At 45.2% G+C, this 22,155-nt stretch overlaps 1 protein-coding gene across 6 annotated transcripts in view; it reads left to right on the plus strand.

The window, feature by feature from the left end:
* Positions 1–22,155, plus strand: part of HSF2BP (heat shock transcription factor 2 binding protein) — an 87,125-nt gene that overhangs the window by 21,800 nt on the left and 43,170 nt on the right. For all 6 annotated transcript variants that reach the window (XM_060099703.1, XM_060099707.1, XM_060099701.1 and 3 more), the window contains 3 exons: positions 2,028–2,177; positions 3,836–3,968; positions 14,662–14,779. In XM_060099703.1, the coding sequence (XP_059955686.1) occupies positions 2,028–2,177; positions 3,836–3,968; positions 14,662–14,779 (401 nt within the window). The remainder of the gene's footprint in view (positions 1–2,027; positions 2,178–3,835; positions 3,969–14,661; positions 14,780–22,155) is intronic.

The raw sequence follows: 22,155 nt of genomic DNA on the forward strand, positions 1-22,155 counted from the left end.
TCTTACCAATATTGAATCTTCCAACCCTTGAACATGGTATATCCTTCCATTTATTTGGATCTTTACGTTTTCTCAATAATGCTTCGTAGTTTTTACTGTACAGGGCTTGAACTAATTTTCTTAAATTTGTTCCTAAGTATATTCTCATTTTTGGTGTTATTGTGAATGGAATTATTTTCTTTGAGTTCCTCTTGATATTATTGTACTGTTTGTGCAGCCCTGTGTCAGGGCATATCTGCCTGTAGCCACCAGATGTGACCATAGAAGACAGTTCTGACGGTCACTCCCAACAGTTCTTGTTGATCTTAGAGAAGAGCCACCGTAACCAGACTATTCAGCATGCAGCCTACTTCAAGTGTGAGAAAAGCCAAAATTCTGAAGGAAATGCTGTGATACAGTTTTTGCATATGTCACCTCGGCTTGAGTGGCTGAAGCGCAAATCTAGGAATCTAGGCAACTGTTGTGATGAAGCCAGATATTAAAAACCCAGAGTTAATAAATCACGTAAAGCAGTTTTACCATCTGTCATAGGCTCAGTGACCACTCTTCTCCTAAAGTAAATGTGACTATATGTATGAAGGTGTATGAAGCTCTGATTACCAAATGCATTGTCCCCAGGTAGATATGAATGCCACCCTAGGCCAAGTTACAAAGTCAGCAAAGTTCGATTTGTGGTCCGCTGCTCCCTTTTCTCCACTAGGCGAAAAGCCCCCTCTACTTTAATTGTCCTGCACTTACCTCCATAGAAGAAAAAGCTAAAACATCTCATATGCTTTAACTCTGTGGGCTATTGAGCTAATTATACTTTGGTATAAATGAAGTTAGGTTTTTGTATTTTTTTTTTTAAGGCCATAGGCACGGTTACAGGAGAGGGATAACTCTTTCTTTTTTAAAAAATTAATTAGTTTATTTTTGGCTGCGTTGGGTCTGTGTTGCTGCGTGCAGGCTTTCTCTAGTTGCGGTGAGCCGGGGCTACTCTTTGTTGCGGTGCGCAGGCTTCTCATTGCGGTGGCTTCTCTTGTTGCAGAGCACGGGCTCTAGGCACACGGGCTCAGTAGTTGTGGCACGCATGCTCAGTAGTTGTGGTACACGGGCTTAGCTGCTCTGCGGCATGTGGGATCTTCCCCGACCAGGGCTCGAACCCGTGTCCCCTGCATTGGCAGGCAGATTCTTAACCACTGCGCTACCAGGGAAGTACCAGGTTTTTGTATTTTTGAGTTTATCTATTATTAAGTAAGGAAATGCTCTCATCTTTTAAGGGAACTTCAGGTAACAAGGAATAGTGAAACTGGTGTTGACAGTTGGGGCGGGCAGGAAGCCCCACATCACCCAAGACCCACCTGAAGGTGAACCTTTAGGAGTGCTTGTGTGGTCAGAGGTGACATCAGGGGGACAGTTCACTTGTTAAGAGCCCTGGCTTCAGAAGCCCAGTGCTGGTGGGAGGCTGAGAAATCTTGCCCGGCCTCCGTCTTCTTGTTACGCTGGTGCTTAGCTTGCTGGTTCAGGGCGCGCCAGGGAGGCCCTTCCTTCCCACTCCTCTCCTGCCTCTGCTCCCGTCTTTCCTGCCTGGTCTTGGCTGTGTCACATGGCGTTTTTACAGTGGAGTGAGCCACTTGGCGGTGGCAGGCACCTTTATTAGAAATACTGCTCTACGTGGGGACTGCTGTGTTAGCTTGTTACTTTCTTCGGGTGTCCTAGTTGGTGCTGTCCTGGGTATAGCCACTTGGGACCTGAGATGCCTCATCGTCCATCTTACTTAAAAGAAGATGAGTTCAAGTCTTTGGCAGTATTTATAAACTCTAATGCGGCAGTATGTTCTTTTCTGTGGCTGTTATTTTTGCCTCTGAAGTTTTTTAAAAACTTATGCATTATGCCTTTCTAAGGGCTAGTTTACATTTGCCAGCTGTTTACTGTATTCTATGTGCATTTCTTTTCTTTAAAAATATCTTTGAAAGAGGAAACACAATAGCGGTATTTTGAGGTTGAATGCTGTCCATTTTTCTGATTTTATTTTGTTTTGATTTCAGGAGAAACTGGCTCTTCGACAGCAGCTGAATGAAGCAAAGCAGCAGCTCCTGCAGCAGGCAGAGTACTGTACAGAAATGGGTGCAGCAGCCTGTACCATTTTGTGGGATGTCTCCAGCAGTGAGGAAGTGGTCAAAGCCATTCTGGGAGGAGTAAGCACGCCCGCGGGCTGTCTGGACATTGTTGAGTAGTGCTTGTGTAACTTAGAGGACACAGTGCATCTATTAAGGCGCCTACAGACTAAATCCATTTCTTTTGTTCATCAGATAGTTTTGGAATACCATCTCTGTAGGGCCCACTGTAACTGGTCTCCGGGGGATATGTAAAATGAATGAAGTAAGATCCCTTCTCTCCCAGAATCTGTATGGTGTTGGTGGAGATAGTTCCACTTCAGTATTATTACTTGACATTATATGCATTTAACAAAGTTTAAAGTGCTTTTACGTATGTTATTCCAGGGCTAATATAATATTTAATTGCCTGAATGTTATACGTTATATGTTAACAGCATGTGAGTGCACACAGACATCAAGGAACTTCACAGAGGAAGAGAGATTTTAAGTGAACCTCGAGTAACTTGCACAGGCAGCAGTGGCAGGAAGTGAAGAGGGTCCCTCAGGAGGGGAGAAGAGAGCAGTCAGCGACCTGGAGCGAGACATAGGGACAGTGTGGGGGTCACGTGACACAGGGTGGGGGGTCAGTGTGGTTGAGGATTTGTCCAGTGGGTGCTAGGACGGGATTCCTTAAGGCTTTTTGAGTGAAAAAGTGATGGGACAGGCGGGGAATTCGGGCAGCTCAACCTGACAGTGAATGAGGAGGGAGGGCGGGTGGGGTTGTGGGTGTGGAGACTGGCCAGGAAGACTACGTGGAAGGCCGCCCCCCAATAGAATAGGGGGTGGAGAGCTGTGTGGGTGAGGCAGGACTTGTGACAGGGTGGTCTCCAGGGCGGAGAGGACTGAAGGAGCCCGGGAGGACTGTTATCTGACTCTGGGAGAATCGAGTGGTCCTGAATGGCAAACCATCCGTCAAGGGCGGATGGTTGGCGGGAGGCCAGTAGTGTGTTACTCATCATTTGCAGAAATACAAACAGTGGAGGGACTAAATGTATTTTAAAGTCTATTGAGCTTTTCTTAAGGTGTAACTTACGTGTCGTAAAATTCATTTATTTGTAAGTGTACAACTTAGTGTTTTCTAGCTAAGTTTTGGAGGTGTGTAATCATCCCCACAATCCAGTCTTAGGATATTTATATCACCCCATGCAGTTCCCTTGTGACATGTGTCAATGCACTGGTTTTCAAACTATTCCTTAGAACCCTGCCCCTGCCAAGGAAATGCTTTCAAGGTTCTGGGAACTTGGAAACTCTTTTTGCCGAGTAATGGAGACTGAAGCTGTCAGATGAGCCTGTTGCTGTCTTTTACATGTTGCGGTTTCAGTTAAGATTTTATTTGAAAAACAATTTCTGCCAAAGGTTTGAGGACCTCTGGTTTCATGCCTAGAATAGAGAACATATTTTTCTAGTATATTTCTAGTATATTTTTGGGTGAATTCAACCCAGTACTTCTATCATTGTATAAATTTGAACTGTTTCCTTCATGTATTTTACTGTATCAGTCTTCAGGGTAATTTTTCTACATGCCCCAAACTTCTTTTTTCTGATCTTTTCATTGGGAAGTTTTAATGAGGGAATAGATTTTAAAACATTGCTTCTGTAATTAAAACCAGAGTCTTTCCTCTGTGTCCTGCACTTTGAAAGTGTTTTCCTACTGGTATTTGTGAAAGGGTGTGACATTTCCATTTCTGAACTTTCAGGATAAAGCTTTGAAGTTTTTCAACATCACTGGTCAAACAATGGAGAGTTTTGTGAAGTCACTGGATGGGGATGTCAAGGAGCTGGATTCTGCTGAAAATCAGTTTGTTTTTGCTTTGGCTGGAATCGTAACAAGTGAGTAATTCTCTTCAAACGTAGTAACTTTCAGAAGTGAGTTACAGAGCAGTGATCACAGTCGGGGGGTGTGTGTATAAACACCTCTCAGGAACATTTCAAATAGGCTCCTGCCCTGGAGAATCTGACTCAGTAAATTGGGGGTAGGGACCTGGTGTATGTTGTGGAACATCACTCCAGGTGATTCTGATAAGTATTGGTGAGTAAGAACGAGTAGTCTTAGGGAGAACAGGATGAGTTTGCATGTTCTGGTCAGTTCTCTACGTTGACAGAAGTCAAAACTGTAAGTTTAGCTACTTGTTATTTGGAATCATCATCATTTACTAATGTCTAGCTAAAGTAAAAGCCTTAAGCAGAGCTTAAGTTAAACTCTTGCTGTTGTTTTGGTGTTGTAACTAAAGAATTCCAAAACCCTAAATTGTCTCTTTAATAAATTTTCCCCAAAGATTATAGTTAGGTAGAATTCTATGGCAAAACTGCTGTAAAGGATAAAGGCAGACGGCTATATAATTAATACTAATATCTTCAAATAGTAGGAGGTGGTATATACTAGGGAGTATTAAGGCTTTTTGTTCTAAAGTCAATGAAATAGTTAAAGATAGAGCTATGACTTATTTTCTTACATTGCTTTTTCATCTCTGCTGTATGCTCTGCTGTTCTCTGCTGTTAATGAGAGGGGAAATGTTACATTTCTTCATCTACTGAAATCCTCACGAAGCAGATCTCATGTAGATGATTTCTTCTTAATCCCTTAGAAATTGGTGATATTCTTCTGGGGCAGACGTTGAGACGTGGATGGTGTTCAGGCCAGTCCTGATTTAGCCCGGCACTTTATCCGCTGGAGGACTGCAGCATGCACTTCCATCATAGTGCCGTCAGCTGGTGGAGGCTTGCACTGCTCCACCTGTTAATATTCCTTTAAGGTCTCTTTTTTAGCAGAAGGTATTTGCAGATTTGATGGTTAGATTCTCTGCTATTTGCAAGTGACCTCAAAGGTCTGTGATGTATGTGACTTTTCATTCTGCTGAGTTGTGAGTTTGAGCTGCTTGAATTGCCAGCCTGTTGCCCCGCAGACAAGCTCAACCTGGCTTTGTTTTTCCCCGCCTGGTCGTGGGCATGTCCACATTCCCCTTACACGCTGGTGAATCGTACGGGATGATTCCGTGCTATGTTGGTGCTGCTTTCCAGAAGCATTGGGGCCTTATGTGTGTCAGATACCAAGACTGTCCCACGGGGAGTAGGCAGTACAGCAGACACCTTGGTTAGCTGTCAGATAGATCCTCTGCCTTCTAAAACAACCATTCTTCTTTTAAGTTTACCTATGGTAAGCTCACCCATTACAGTTTTTTTCTCACCTTTTTGCAGTCCTGTGAGTTTTGACAAATGCATGCGGTCATGTCAGCACCACCGTGAAGACATGGAGCAGTCCCACCGCCTCCGTCTCGTCTCCCCGTCTGCACTACCCCTTCCTTTTGTAGCCAGCCCCTCTGCCCACCAGCAGCCCCAGGCAGCCGCTCGTCTGGCAATTTGCTACACCTTTTAGCTGATTTTTCTGGCTGGCTTATCTGGCATCCAGCGCCTGCCCCAGGTGAGCAAGTGCTTGCCTCACAGCTCTCCTTGCAGCACCTGCCTTTTCTTATTTTTCATATCAGTTGGTTGACCTTCAGCCTCAACTCTGATGTGTTCGAGATAAGTTGTGATTTTTTGAATTATCTAAACTGCCCCTTTTAAAGAATGGAGGTGTAGCTCTTTTCAGTTTACTGTATCCTAAGCAAAAACTGGATGTCAAGGATTTGTTTAAACATTGAAATTTCTTACTCATCCATAGTCACTGTTCTTAATAATAGATTAAAATAGTATAAAGTGTCTGGATTTTCAGGCCCAGCTAGTCCACTTCCCAGGATGTCAATTCTTTGGACTTTATTTTCCTTATCTGTGAAGTGGAATAGTAATACCTGCTCTGACTACCTTACACATTGTTGTGAATGTTACTGAGCTATGGTGAAGTGGTAACACATTGTAAACCAAGGTCCTGTTTGACATGGGGGTGCGATTGTTTCCAACAACTCTTTTGTAAAAAATACATTTATTTATTTGTTTATGGCTGCATTGGGTCTTTGTTGTTGGGTCTTCATTGCTGCGTGCAGGCTTTCTCTAGTTGCGGCAAGTGGGATCCGCTCTTCGTTGTGGTGCATGGGCTTCTCATTGTGGTGGCTTCTCTTGTTGCAGAGCTCGGGCTGTAGGCGCACGGGCTTCAGTAGTTGTGGCTTGCGGGCTTTAGAGCGCAGGCTCAGTAGTTGTGGCTCACGGGCTTAGTTGCTCCACGGCACGTGGGATCTTCCCAGACCAGGGCTTGAACCCGTGTCCCCTGCATTGGCAGGCGGATTCTTAGCCACTGTGCCACCAGGGAAGTCCCTCCAACAACTTTTATAAGTGGACAAATATAGAACTTAAAAGAAGATGGCAAATTATTACCACAGCCCTGTGAAGATTAACTTGCTTAGCTTGCAAGTGGAAAACTTATTTTTCAAACTACTTTTTGACTATTTGAAAGTCATAATTGCACTCCTTGCCTCTTAATTCTGGGTTTATTCATTCAAACAATGTTAGGTAATGATTACAGAATCAAAATTACCTTTTTTTTTTCTTTTTTGCCACACTGCGTGGCTTGCAGGATCTTAGTTCCCCGACCAGGATGGAACCCAGACCCCGGCAGTGAAAGCACCGAGTCCTAACCACGGGACTGCCAGGGAACTCCCCTAAATTGCTTCTTGATTGTTGATAATTTATGGCAGGACTGGATCCAGCTTATCTTTTGTGGATGTAACAGTCCCACAGAGTTGACAGCAGAGCGCCCTGGGTCAGTGAGCAGCACTGCTCCTGACTCCTCCAGCTCAGGGGAGCAGTGTGGTGGGTGGGTGGGTGGGAATGAGGCCCAGTGTCCAGTTCTGCTTCTACCACTGACCAGACCTGTGTTCTTGACTCTGTGACCCTCAGCTTCATCTTCTGAGAAAAGAGTCTTAGACCCCAGATGATGATTAAGGTCCACCCCAGCCCTGGACTTGTGTGGCTGCTTTGAGAAAAGGGGACCTTGAGCCCCCCCTCCTGGATCAGGTGACAGGCTCTGAGCGGCAGTGGGTCTTTGGTGTGTGCCATGTCATTGAGTTAATGTCCCTAGAGCAGTGCTTCTCAGCCTCGGCAGTTGAATTCTCTGTTATGGGGAGTGTTCTGTGCATTGTAGGAGTTCAGAAACATCCCTAGACTCTGCCCATTAGAGGCCAGAAGCAACCCCAGGTGTGACACCTGAGAATGCCTCCAGATGTTGCCAGTTGTCTCCTGGGGGCAAAATCATCCTCCCTTGCCACTTTGAGACCACTGCCCTAGAGCACCGCCTTAACCCATCATGTACATAGACAGAAAGGTTTATGATACTCCTGGATATTAGAGGTAATTGTTGAGAGAGATTTTGAGATTTCTGAAGGCTGTTTTGGTTTCTCTGTCCCCTGGGCATGCTTCTGACATGTTTGATTTAGTCTAGTCACATAACTGGTCTTGCCAATTCAGGAGAATTTGGTATCTGTTATCTACAATATCCAGTTAATCACAGAAATTCTCTTAATCATCTTTCAGTGGTTTGTCTTGGATAATTTGGGTTACTGTGTAATCTTTCCTTAGATAGTGCCCTTCCTTCAGTTGCCAGAGTATGGCCTAGATAATGAGCTGTTGTTTTGTGGAATTAGAGTGTTTCTTTGGAAGCTCATCTCCCTTTTTAGCACCCTCAGTGAGGAGATAAACACAGTCAGCCTTAGAGTTTTCCAGACTAATGGAATGTAAGAGGAGGTTATGTGTGTGTTGGATCAGAAGGACCCCACAAAGAGCTCCATTGTATACTTAAGATCTGGGATTAAGACTTGAGAGAAGCAGGATAGAACTTCAGTGAATCCCTGGGGACATAACTTTCAGGGTGAATTGTTGATTTTTCTAGGTGAAGGCAAGTAAATTGGCCAATTTTATAGAATGTGACACTAAAGAGACCTGAGCATTAATCTGTTCCTGTAAAGAAGTGGCTGCAGGCAGGATGGAGAAGAGGAATTGTTCACAGATTTTGGACAAATCCATATCCTCAACCATTAGAGTCTTTTTAAACAGGTAGCATTAAGCGATTTGGGGGCTGGTACAAGGCATTACGAGTCCTTTTTCTATTAAGCTGGTCATTGGTGGCCTGTGGCCTTCCGTGGCTTCAGCTCTAGAGAAGATGAGGTAAAGATGAGAAGAATCATCTGCAGTCTTTTGGCTTTTGCCCCAGTTGTTTAACTCTGTCCATAGAACCTTTTACTGATAGGGATTCTGGGACTATAGTTAAGTTTTTGGTTATTTCTTGAATCTTACGGAGTATGGGCAAATAATATTCAGATCGGCTGTAATTTGTGTATAGGAGAATTTTCTGGGACTTCTAAAAATTATCCTTCTGTAGGGCCTTTTCTTTATCTGTTCCATTTACAAAATAAACGTCTGTCCGTTAAACTTTGCAGGGGCTGTGTCCCAGAGAAGAAGGAGTATCTTTTTGATAATGGTCTCAGAGTCACAGTTACAGGTTGGGAGAAACGAAAGATGCTGGGAGTCTTTCTTTCCTGAGCGTGCAGTTGCGTGTTAAGGGAAAGAACGTGAACAAGTGGAAAGAACAGGAATTACGCTTGTAGATGAGCCGTAGGAAAGTTGGGTGTTCTGCTTGGAGCTGTTTCCTTCATGGTGGGTCGACAGGTGACAGCATTTGGCTGGCAGTGGCACTCTGTCACCATAGGCCTTGGCCTTGATTTTTTCTGGGACTGGGCGTCCTAACGGCCAGAGCACGCTCACTCCATGGTGGAAACGTACCCAGCCTGGTGAGGCAGATTTGGCAGGTGAAAGCGCAAGGAGGTTATAAGATGTATGGGAACATTTCCCGGGAGTCATGTTGACACTGCAGACTGACCGCAGCAAACAGGGAAGGACAGTAGGCTCACCCCTCTCAGCTGGCCCTCAGGTTACAGGGTGTTCCTCTCTAGCCTGACTTCTCACCACAGAAGCCAGATCACGCAAGTGGGAGAGAAACTGGATTCTGGGAGCCACTTCCCAGTGGGGCTGGGCATTCCCTCCAGCTCTAACGGGGTTTCCATACCTAGCGTACAGAGGCAGTTTCCAGACTGAGATTACCCATGGCCTTTGGCCCACTCCCCCACCCTGACAGCCAAATAATTGACTTGATAAGAAAGCACCACAGCAAATGCAAAGAAACAAAAACCAAACAGTAAATCAGAGTCACAGTATTCACAGAGGAAACTTTCTTATGTTTCTTTCAAAAAATGTGATGTCGTGTTGGTGCTTCAGAAGAGCGGTTTATAGAGAAGAGGTCCCGGATGAGCAGTAGAGACTGAGTCATCCCCTGAGCGTGACAGTCATGTCCCCACTGTCATTAGTACTATATTTACTTTTTAACAGCTTTATCGAGATAAAAATACACCATACAATTTGCCAACTTAAAGTATATAATTTGATGGCTTCAGTACATTCATATAATTGTGCATCCATCTCCACAGTCAATTTTTAAACATTTTCATCACCCAAAGAGAAGCTCTGCTCACCTCAGCCATCATTCCCCAATCCTGCCATTCTTCTAGCTTTAGGCAGCCAGTCTGCTTTTTGTCTCTATAGATTTGCCTGTGCTGGACATGTCATATAATGGGACCATATAACGTGGGGTCCCTTGTGACTGGCTTCTTTCACTTAGCGTAGTGTTTTCAAGGTGTCCACGTCATAGCATGAACCAGTACTTCATTCCTTTCTACGGCTGAATAATATTCCATTGTTTGGCTCTACCACATTTATCCATTCATCCATCGATGGACATTTGGGTTGTTTCTACTTTTTGGTTATTATGAATAACGATGCTGTGAAAATTTGTGTAAAAGTTTTTGTGTAGATATATGTTTTCATTTCTCTTGGATATGCAGCTAGGAGTGGAATTGCTGGGTCATATGATATGGCTTTTAGCATCTGAGGAACAGTCAGACCATTTTTTGACAGTGGCCACACCATGTTACATTCTCACCAGCAGTGCGTGAGGTTTCTCCACATACTTGCCCACGCTTTAAAGTTATTTTCTTGGTTATCGCCATCCCTAGTGGGTATGAAGTAGTACTTTGTCATGGTTTTGATTTGCGTATCCCTGATGGCTAATGATATTGAGCATCTTTTCATGTATTCATTGGCCATTTGTGTATCTTCTTTGGAGAAATGTCTATTCAAGTCCTTTGCCCATTTCAAAATTAAGTCACTTGAGGGACTTCCCTGCTGGTGCAGTGGGTAAGACTCCCTGCTCCCAATGCAGGGGGCCTGGGTTCAATTCCTGGTCAGGGAACTAGATCCCACATGCATGCTGCAACTAAGAGTTCGCATGCCACAACTAAGGAGCCCACGTGCTGCAACTAAGGAGCTGGTGAACTGCAACTAAGGAGCCCGCGAGCTGCAACTAAGACCCAGTGCAACCAAATAAAAAGAAAAAAAATTGTCTGATACAGCCACTATGGAGAACAGCATGGAGGTTCCTTAAAAAACTAAAAATAGAACTACCATACGACCCAGCAATCCCACTACTGGGCATATACCCTGAGAAAACCATAATTCAAAAAGAGTCATGTACCAAAGTGTTCATTGCAGCTCTATTTACAATAGCCAGGACATGGAAGCAACCTAAGTGTCCATCAACAGATGAATGGATAAAGAAGATGTGGCACATATATACAATGGAATATTACTCAGCCATAAAAAGAAACGAATTTGAGTTATTTGTAGTGAGGTGGATGGACCTACAGTCTGTCATACAGAGTGAAGTAAGTCAGAAAGAGAAAAACAAATACCGTATGCTAACACATATATATGGAATCTAAAAAAAAAATGGTCATGAAGAATCTAGGGGCAAGATGGGAGTAAAGACACAGACCTACTGGAGAATGGACTTGAGGACATGGGGAGGGGGAAGAGTAAGCTGTGACAAAGCAAGAGAGAGGCATGGACATATATACACTACCAAACGTAAAATAGATAGCTAGTGGGAAGCAGCCACATAGCACAGGGAGATTAGCTCGGTGCTTTGTGACTACCTAGAAGGGTGGGATAGGGAGGGTGGGAGGGAGATGCAGGTGGGACGGAGACACAAGAGGGAAGAGATATGGGGACATATGTATATGTATAACTGATTCACTTTGTTATAGAGCAGAAACACACCATTGTAAAGCAATTATACTCCGATAAAGATGTTAAAAAAATTGTCATTTGTCTTTTTATTATTGAGTTATAAGAGTTCTTTGTATACTCTAGATACCAGTCCCTTATCAGGCATATGATTTGCAAAACTTTTCTCATTCTGTAGTTGTCTTTTCACTTTCTTGATAGTGTCTTTTTTTTTTTTTTTTTTGCGGTACGCGGGCCTCTCACCGTTGTGGCCTCTCCCGTTGCGGAGCACAGGCTCCGGACACGCAGGCTCAGCGGCCATGGCTCACGGGCCCAGCCGCTCAGCGGCATGTGGGATCCTCCCAGACGGGGGCACGAACCCGTGTCCCCTGCATCGGCAGGCGGACTCTCCACCACTGCGCCACCAGGGAAGCCCCGATAGTGTCTTTTGAAGCAAAAAAGTTCTAATTTTTGCTGATATCCAGTGTTTTTTCTTTAGTTGCTTGTGTTTTTGTTGTCATATCTAAGAAACCATTGTCTAATTCAAAGACATGAAGATTTACTCCTGTGTTTTCTTCTAAGGGTTTTATAATTTTAGCTCATACATTTAGGTCTTTGATCTATTTTGAGTTAATTTTTATGTATGGTATGAGGTAGGGGTCCAGTTTTTCTTTCTTTGCATGTGAATATTCAGTTGTCCCTGCACCATTTGTTAAAAAGATTATTCTTTTATCCTCTCTCCATTCAATTGTCCTGATCCCCTTCTTGGAAATCAGTTGATCATAAATTTGAGTATTTATTTCTGGTCTCTCAGTTCTACCATTGATCTGTATGATTGTCATTATGCCAGTACCTTATTATTATTTCTGTTGTCGAAAATAAGACAGAATTGTTACAACCTAAAGCAAAAATATCAGACATAATATGCCTCAACTCTTTATATTTTTTATCAGCATACATAATTCACACTAGTTTCATTTCTTAAATTAGATAATTACTATGGTAACTTCTAGAAATATTTATAAACTTTAAAGAAAAATAAACCTAGGAAAAAAGTACATTTTAACAGAAAATTAAACCAGCAATCCTTTGTAGTCCTATGGTTGACTCATAAGCATCCCAGACAGACTGACAAATACTGGAGCTATCTGAGCAGGAATTTATTCACGTTTATTTTACTTCATAGTTTGCTTGGAATGCAGCATTGGCATTTGCTATTATAATACTGGATACATGATAGGGGACTTCATTTACCAGTAAATTTGTTGTGTTTTGTTGGGTGTTGTTGCCTGCTCTGCTACGGTGTACTTTTTTTCTTCAGTGATATATTAGTGATGTTCCTGTTATCTATTGCTGGGTAACAAACTGCCCCCAAACTTTGTCTTTAAACAGCAGTAGTCATTTATTTTGCTCGAGAACCTGCAACTTTCTCAGGGCTTGGCAGGAGGATTTGCTGCTCCTCTGCTGTCTGGGGCCTCAGCTGGGGTGACTCAAATTGCTGAGGGATGGAACAGCTGGGGGCTGGTGGGACATCTTCCTACCCTAGTGTAGTCCCAGGCTTCTCCAACTGTGTGATTTTTCTGTAGTCTGCATCACGGCAGCCTCAGGAGAGTCAAGTTTCTTTCCTAGCGACCCAGGGCTCCTAGAGCAAGTGGCGAGAGACGGAGGTGGAAGCTGCCAGGCTCTTTCTGTCTTGCCTTGAAAGTCATGCAGCAGCTGCACTGCATTCTGCTGGTCACACTGGAGTCTTAGGGCAGGAACAACCCAAGGTCGGCAGACCAGAGCCGTGGTTTGCTGGGATGTCGTCTCTGGAAACTACTAAAGTATGTAGCTAGAATGTATATTTTCCTGGGGGGTTCCCGTATGTAGTCTTAACATGAAGAATGTCTTCCCCAAAGAACTACCTTAAAATGACTTTGAGTTTATGATGCCAAATGCTTCATTCCCCCCAAGTATTTCTTTAGTAAAAGTAGAGTGTTTCATATGGTAGAAAATAGAGTCATCAGGTTCAAATTCGTTGAACACAGGTTACATTTGTATCAGTTAAGGGTCCTGTCTTCAGTAAAGTTATAGCTGTCATGAAATTATATACCAAATAGCACCAATGCAAGGAAAGAGGCAAAAGTGCTGGGAGGACAAGCAGAAATGGGAAAAAAAATTTGTTAGGTTTAGGAAACTTTAATATATCTCTTTTGATCCTCCTCAGCTCAGATAAACAAAAATAAATAGGAATGTCCAGGATCTGATTCCATAAAGTTGTTCTGGTAGCATAGATGAAATTTTATATTCTGCCATGAGGTTACCGTTAATCAAAGCAGAACAAATCCGTGATAAAATTCATCTTCCATTCTCGATAGTTATTAGCACACTAAAAATAGAAGAACACTTCCTTAAACTTGTAGAGGATCTCTGCTGGAGTCATCCAGTGGACACCACACGTAACTGTGAATTGCTAGAAGCATCTCCACCGAAGTCAGGAGAACAAGGATGCTGCTGCTCTTCTTGTCTCCACCCTGGCCGGCTCATTTGGGTTAGAAATTTTAGTCCCTTTGAATCATGCTTTATTGTTAGACGTAGCTAAAGAAGAATCTTACTGACACATACATAAATATTCTGGATCACTGACGTGTCCTCACAGGTATTTGGGAATGTGATGGAGCCAGTGTTATCTGCAGCGGTGTCCATGGGAGCCCGTGTAGTGACTTGGTCTGGTCCCCATGCTGGCTCTGCGGGGCCTCAAGCATGAAGAAACGTGATACTTGCTGACCCACAGCAGGATGTACAATTTAGAAAAGTTTCTTTTTGGAATCAGTTTTTGTATTCTCTCTTGCCCTCATGATTTCAGTCTGGTATTCTGGTTTAGAGTCATTAGGATTTCGCTCCCAGGGTTGAAAGTGGATTTTAGTGTCCTTGGTCCCCGGTAAAGTAATCAGCCCCTACCTTCTGTTTGGACCCTGACTGCCCATAGCTGTTTACTCCAGTATTCTGGAGCCTGTGTCCACTTGCTGTGCTGTGGTCAGGCTGCAGACATGTTTAGACCCAGTGCTCGGTTCCACTACTGAGGCATTTGCTAATCACAGCGGACGTCACTCACCATTTTAGTAACTGCTGTGGTTGTCAGTTACCCTATCTGGGCCATCGGCTCTGTGGATAACTAGTTATTCTGTGTGTTCATTAAGTCTGCTAGGAGAAAGACAGCAACACATCCTCTATCTTGGACAGACTTTTTTTTTTTTTTTTTTTTTTTTTTTGCGGTACGCGGACCTCTCACTGTTGTGCCTCTCCCGTTGCGGAGCACAGGCTCCGGACACGCAGGCTCAGCGGCCGTGGCTCACGGGTCCAGCTGCTCCGTGGCATGTGGGATCTTCCCGGACCGGGGCACGAACCCGTGTCCCCTGCATCGGCAGGCAGACTCTCAACCACTGCGCCACCAGGGAAGCCCTTGGACAGACTTTTGACGCTTTGTTTCATCTTTATGTTGCAGATGTAGCTGCCATAGCAAGTGGTCGTGAATTCCTGGTTAACTCAAGTCGGGTGCTCTTGGACACCATACTGCAGCTTCTGGGAGACTTGAAGCCGGGACAGTGCACCAAACTCAAAGTGTACGGTGGATAATATTTTAAAATTATGTTTATTTACATAGTAGTTAGAATTTGCTGATTGGGCCCCCTTTTCAAGCAAATGCACTTAATTTGGCTATAGTTCTAAAAAATAGAAGAAACAAATTTCCCAGAGAATTAAGGGATACACTCTCTATTCAATACTATTTTAGGAAAATAATATAAACAAAAGGAATGTTCCCACCTTAGGGCAGTCACTGAGTCCCAAATGCTATCGTGGGTGAACTTCAGGGTGAACTTAGAACAGGTGATGGTTTTGACAGCACCCCACTTCCAGGAGCCAGAATCCAGACTTATTTTCCACTGGTGCTTAACAAATTACCACAAACTTATTGGCTGAAACAACACCTACTTCAAGGTCTGTAGGTCAGAGGTCTGAGTGGGCTTGGTTGGGTTCCCTACAGGGTCTCAAGTGGCCCAAATCAAGGGTTGTCCAGGCAGGGCTCCTTTCCAGAGGCTCTGCACAAGAATGTCTTCCACGTGCATCCAGGTTGCTGGAAGAATCCAGTTCCCTGTGTTGATAGGACTCTGGTCCCTGTTTCCTCGCTGGCTGTCAGGCGGGGCCACGTTTAGCTTCCCGGGCTGACTGAATTCCTTATCATGTAACCTCACCCCACCTTCAAGTCACAACAGCTTGCGGAACCTTTCTTACAGTTCAGAACCTCTTGGATTTCCTCTTCTTTTACCCTCCAGAGAAAACTCACTGTTTTTGATGGGGTCATGGGTTTATATTTGGCATAACTGGATAAACTCCCTTTTGATGAACTCAGAGTTAGCTGATTAGTAACCTTAATTGTATCTGCAGAGTCTCACTGCCTTGACCAGGCAACTTAATGTGACCAGGGTGTTATATGTTGGTCTCGGGGATTAGGGCAGGAAACCTTGACCCATTTTAGGATTCTGCTACCACACCATTTATTTTGAGTGTTTGTTTTTACTTCTTGAGCACTTCATTTAATAGCTTCTCTAAGTCTTTGTAAGATACTTCTCACATCTGTGTCATCTTGGCCTTGGAATCTCTTGGTTGTCTTGTCCCACGTGAGTTGGGATTTTTCCTGTTTCTTTGTAGGCTGAGTAATTTTTGGATTGTATCGTGGACATTTGAATATTACGTTTTGAGACCCTGGGTCTTGCTTAAATCTTATGGGAGATGTTGATGTTTTGTTTCAGCAGCAGTCATCCTGGTTGGGTTCAGGTCACAAGTTCTGACCAGCCTTCTCTGTTTGTGGCTTCCATGTCAGTTCCTTTTTTTTTTTTTTTTTGGCCATGTTGCACAGCTTTTGGGATCTCAGTTCCCTGACCAGGGATTGAACCCCGCCCATGGCAGTGAACGTGCTGAATCCTAACCGCTAGGCCACCAGGGAACTCCTTTGAGTTCCGTTTTTAAGCAGTTTCTGCAGTGCTGTTGCTGTGAGGCTGACCCCTCACCACCATCTCCTGATGCTCTGCCCTCACGTATGTCCTTGTTTGGGACCTGGATGATAGTTGATATTTTAGTTTTCAGAGTCTTAGATATGCTGTTTATGATCAGATCCACACATGCATAGCTTGGGGTGAGGCCAGGAGTCTATAGACGGCCTTGTGGGGTCACATTCCTGAGCTCTTTTTTTTTTTTTTTTGGCGGTACGTGGGCCTCTCACTGCTGTGGCCTCTCCCGTTGCGGAGCACAGGCTCCGGACGCTCAGGCTCAGCGGCCATGGCTCATGGGCCCAGCCGCTCCGCGGCATGTGGGATCTTCCCGGACCGGGGCACGAACCCGCGTCCCCTGCATCGGCAGGCGGACTCTCAACCACTGCGCCACCAGGGAAGCCCCTACATTCCTGAGCTCTTAACTCTCCACAACATCTTAGTACTTGTGAGTTCCCCAGCACTCCCTTTTTCAGTCCTTCACCTGGAATGCTGAGGTTTTATATGCCCTGAGGTCCCATGTTTCTGCAGCTAGGCCCAGTCCAGGGCAAGAAGCAGGAGTTCAGAGGATCACATTTCCTTTCCACGGAGTTTGAGTTACCCGAGGACTCCCACTGCCAGCACGGTCACTGCTGGGAGATCCCGTTCCTACTCCTCGAGCCTGAGCCAGAGGGCTTCTCCTGGTGCTCTTTCTGTGGGGGTCAGTGCCACCCTGGATTTGGGGGCTGAGTGGTAAACTCTTGGTTTGGTGGTTCTTAAAATTCTGGTCTTCTTCCCAATCCACCTGCAGAGACATTTACTTGCTTACTTGACAGTCTTCCATCTGACCCCCAAGCACAGCCGTGTGCGGGCTGTCAGCCTCAGACCCCTCTTGGGATCCCTGTGCAAAGCGGCCTGAGGCAGGTCTTGCCGCTCCGTTCTCTGTGGCCGACTTCTGATACGCACACTGTATACCCACTTTCTCCATTGCTACTAACGTCCAGCCTTGAGTCCTCCGGAACTAGGACCCTTCTTGTACTACAAGCAAACTTCCTTTTCCTTTTGGCCTCTCTACGCCTTGACTGTAGTTTGCCTTTTTCTTGGGGATTTTGCTTTCCTTGCCACCTTCATGATCAAAGGCTGCTCATGTTTAGCAGCTTGGGTGCCTCAGACCCAGAGATGGGGATTTTTAAAAATAATTATTTAGAGCAGTTTTAGTTTCACAACAAAATGAGAGGAAGATGCAAAGATTTCCCATATACCCCTGTCCCCCCCGCCCCCCATGTGTAGCCTTCCCTGTTATCACCGTCACTCACCAGAATGGTGCATTTTTTACCGAGGGTAAACCTACTTTGGCACGTCATAGTCATCCAAAGACCATAGTTTACCTCAGAGTTTACTCTTGGTGTTGTCCATTCAGTGGATTTGGACAGATACATTATGACACACATTCATTATTATAACAGCATACAGAGGGCCCTGGGTTTATCATCACGTGGGTTTCCAGCCTCTGAGGTGGTGAGCCCGTCGTGGTCCTTAGACACACGCTCTCTTGCTCAGCTCCCTCCTCCCATCACTCCCCGAGCCTCGCTGAGACTCCTGCTGCTTCCTGCTTCCCTTTTCTCCACGGCCTCCCCTCCGTCCAGCTAACCTGGACCCTCACCACCATCTCCTGATGCTCTGACCTTGGACTGGCCATCCACCGTCTCCCTTCCTAGCTGCGGTGATGCTTGAGGAGGAGGTTTCAAGTGCACAGAGTTGTGCCGGTTCACCCTCGCCTGGTCCTGAGTCCCCCTGGAACCCTTCTCTGCATCCTTATCAGTGCCACTTTAGTCTCCACAGTGGCTGGATCAGACGCAGACTCTCTCTGTGACACCGACCACTGCGCTGTTCTTCGGTCCCCTGTGGGGCAGGGGCAGTTATCCCAGAGGGTGGCTTTCCTTCCTGCTCCCCAGGGAGAGCTGAGGGCTGTGGGCCTGAGCTTTCTCATCTCTCTGCCTCACTTGTTTATACCCACTCACCCTCTCACTTTCTTCTCTCATGTGGCCTTTTGGGGCTTCCACCTCTGGTTTTGATTAGCTGTGCTTTTGATTAGTTGCCCTCTGGGATTTTGCTCAATTAGTTGTCATCTCTTGCTTCGGCATTTCCAAGTTCTCCCTCCCACTGGCTCCTTTTCAGCCGACTTCCTCCCAGCTGTGCTGTGATCACCTTCAGCGGTGCCCTAGGGTCCATATCAGAGCGTTTCCAGCTCTGCTAGGATTTGGGTGGCTTTGGATTTTCCACGACATGACGCATTTTCCCGGAATGAAGGGCTGGCTTATGTGGCCCTGTTCCTTTTGCTTCCCTTGAAGTCCCCATGGGCCCTTGGGGTTAGTGGCCCTTTATAACAGACTTGATTCCACCGAGGGGCCCCAGGGCCACCTCTTTGGTGACAAGTGGGACATTGTTGTGACTGGCCTCTGTGAGTTCTTTCAGGGCTACATCTTCTCAGGCCATTTGACTTCTCGATAGCTCCAGTGTATCTGCCTTTTTTTTGGAAGACCCTTTTTAAACTCTCCAAATCTAGAAACTTCCAACATCTGGTGGTGAGACACCAGCTGGCCCTGAGGGCCTCTCAAGGTGTTTTTTGCTGCCAGGAGGAGGGCTGGGTTGCTGCTTGCTATGGTGGTGTATCTTTTAAGCCTTGGCTTCCCTACCTTCAAGGGGATGACCTTCTTGCTACACCAACCAGGTCTGTGTTCTCTGTTGATAATTTCTAACATTCTCATCAGCCTCTCAGGTGTCTGCTCCATATGGCCACTTGATAGGACTGTGGGCGACCCCAGGCCGGCCCTAGACCAGGCTCTGTCTGCCAAGGCTGGGGAGGTCAGTGCTGCCTGGCAGGGGCTCTTGTCCACCTCTTCTCTGTGCATTTCTTCTTACTTAGCCACACGCGGGGTGGGAACTGTCCAGAGAGTCCCCATCCTCACCAGCATCGGTCCTTTTCCTTCCAGGGTGGGAACTGTCCAGAGAGTCCCCATCCTCACCAGCATCGGTCCTTTTCCTTCCACCTCCAGCCATGGGGCATCAGCCAGGCACACACAGCGTTTGGTACAGGCAGTTTCTGTGCTGTGTCTGGGGTTGCACCCTGACCTTGGGATTCTGAGGGCCACCAGGTGTCGTGCTGGCCTTGAGCCTAGTACGATGGACCCTCAGAAACTCCTGGTTGTGGCCTGTTTCCCCACTGCTGTTGTGTGACACTGGTGCTGCCGTTCTGAGCTGGACAAACACAATTTCTGTTTCTCGTCGGAGATCTGGATTCCAGGAAGTAGGGTTGCTTCCAGCCTTTTAAGTTCTCCCTGGTTTCTTCTGCCCTTAAATTTCTCATTGACTTTGTCTCATTGCTCATCCTTCATTATGATTTTACCAGTCCTTATGGACACAGGCCTGGGACAGGTAACCCACTTCTGCATACTTACTCCAGGGAAAGTTCTACCCATAAACCCCAGGACACGTGTGCAGAAATGTCATAGCAGCTGTGTTTGTTACAGCACACACTAGGAACTGACCTAAACCTCTGTCAGCTGGAGAACAGAGAAATAAATTGTGATCAGTATGTTGGGACGCATCAGTGAAAATACATCCGAGCTACACAAATCAACACGGACAGACCTCTCACGGTGGTGGGGAAGATTACTGCGGTGTGCGCTGCTGATACAGGCGTGGGGAACAGGATCGTCAGGCTCTGTATATGTGCTGTAAAGGTATATGGAGATGCACGCCTCTCTCCCGTAGCAAATGAGGATAGTGGTTCCCACCCGCCTGAAGTCCGAGTTCAGATAGAGTTCATGAAGGGGATTTGTCTACGGTGAGGAGGTTTCTTTCTTAACCAGGGAGGTGGGTGTCGTGTTGTTCTGTCTTTTTGTGTGTCTTCTCTGTTAAGTAGTAGATAAAAATTAATCTAAGGTACTTGATTAGGATTACGTATGGTATGGGCCACAGATTTTTAAGCTCTGCCTTGACTGGGGAGGGGGCCCGAGTCTAAAACAAGCACGTTCACTAGTCAGTTACTGTATCCTCTTTAAAAATTGGTGGGCCTCTAACTGCGAGTTTCTGTCCGTCATTTGGTCTGAAGTGTCTGACTGTATTGCTCTGCCAATTGCTTCTTTCTCATGTAACATGTGCAGTCTTCTCTAAGAATTGTATTACTCCTTGTTCCTTAAAATTACTTGATGGTGCTAATTTGGCTACTTTAGATTTTAGTCAGTTTTGGATGACTGATTTGTGGGTTTTGTTTCAGGCCAGTAGACATCACAAGTCATGCGTTTTGGTTTATTTTTATGGTTGGCTTGTTTTGAAGCACTGGGTGTGTTCTTTGCTGCTTCTAGGTTACAAGTTATAATTTCTTTTACAGTGAAGAACAAGGTAGCTCACTTGTATCACCTCTCCTCTGAGCACCTCAGCCTTGGACGTCAGACTGTCTGGGGGGCTTTCTGACGTCTCGCCAGGAGAGCCGGCTCAGCCTCCAGGCGCAGGCCTCGTGGATCTAGGTGGAGAGAGGGCCTTGTCATTCAAGGAGAGTTACTTGCGTAGCATTTTAAGTTTACTACTACCTTTATTTTAGCATTGCTTTCAGTCCTTTTATTATCAATGTCAGATGCCTCTAAAATTCTCAAGACTGCAGAGATGGGGAAATTGCTCTTTTGCAGCCCTTAATCCATTTGTAATGTGTCTTCTGCTTAGGTTCATGGTAGGAAGCAGAATTTACCTACTTTTTTGTCATTGGAAGAAACAAATGACTCCTAGTACTACAGTAGTTTGGGAAATGACATTTCCTTTTAATACTGAAGTAGCAGAAAAGTGAATTGAATGGGCGGTCTCTTTTGACCTGACAGTTGGAACTTTGATACATTATTTACAGAGTGCTTTTGGTTGGAGTAGAAATGTTGGAATAGAAAGTATTTGCATAAGAAACAGGAAGTGGTTCAGGGTTTGTTGTTTGCTAAGTCATGGTGTGACCTTGGAGGATTCTCTGGTCTTCCGAAAGATGTAGCCTGGCAGTAACACGAGGTCAGGTGGCACCATGGCCGTGGCAATTACTTTTGTTCCATTTTAACTTCTTTTTTTTATATATATATTTATTTATTGTGGCTGCGCCGGGTTTTAATTGTGGCACACGGGATCTTAGTTGCAGCATGTGGGATCTAGTTTCCCGACCAGGGATCAAACCCGGACCCCCTGCATTGGGAGCGCAGAGTCGTACCCATTGGACCACCAGGGAAGTCCCTCATTTTAGCTTCTTAAGGTTGGCTGATTGTGACCAAATATGACATTTTAGAGACATTGGTCAATTTGTTTTTGCCACCTCAAAGTTAAACAGCAGTCAATGAAGAGTTTCAACTAGACATATTATCTGGAGTTTGCCCCATATTTCAGTCATCACCCAGATATTAACTTTGCCTTTTAAAATCTAGAGAAGATTGGCTTATTTTCTTTTCATTCTCTAAAGCAGGGGTTGGCAAGCTTTCCTCTAAAGGGCCACATAGAATATTTTAGGCTCTGTGGGCCACGCGATCTCTGTTGCAGTGACTCACTCCTGTTGTTGTAGCCTGAAAGCAGCATAGGAAATACATTGAACTTTAAGGAATTCCAACTATCTGTGTTGGTGATCTGAACTTTTCTCTTCTTGAGATCCTGGATTAGAGATCTCAGAAAATTCTAGTTAATGTGTTGAATTTTCCTCATGAATACGATATTTGAACATCCCTTAATAACTCATTAAATGGTTACTAGTGCATAGATTTTGGATATCTGTAAAAATTGTCAGGAAAACTTGAAAACATCCGTAATTTTGGCTCATTTTGTGGCCCGTGGGGAGGTTGAACATCGTAATTTGAGACCTGGGCATTACTGTTCTCAAGGGTGCTAGTCTGGTGTTATCTTCTTGGGTGGTAGCATTGCCTTGACTTTGAAAATGCCATGGAAATGGGAGG

The sequence above is a fragment of the Mesoplodon densirostris genome, chromosome 5 (assembly GCF_025265405.1).
Source record: "Mesoplodon densirostris isolate mMesDen1 chromosome 5, mMesDen1 primary haplotype, whole genome shotgun sequence".
NCBI lineage: Eukaryota > Metazoa > Chordata > Mammalia > Artiodactyla > Ziphiidae > Mesoplodon > Mesoplodon densirostris.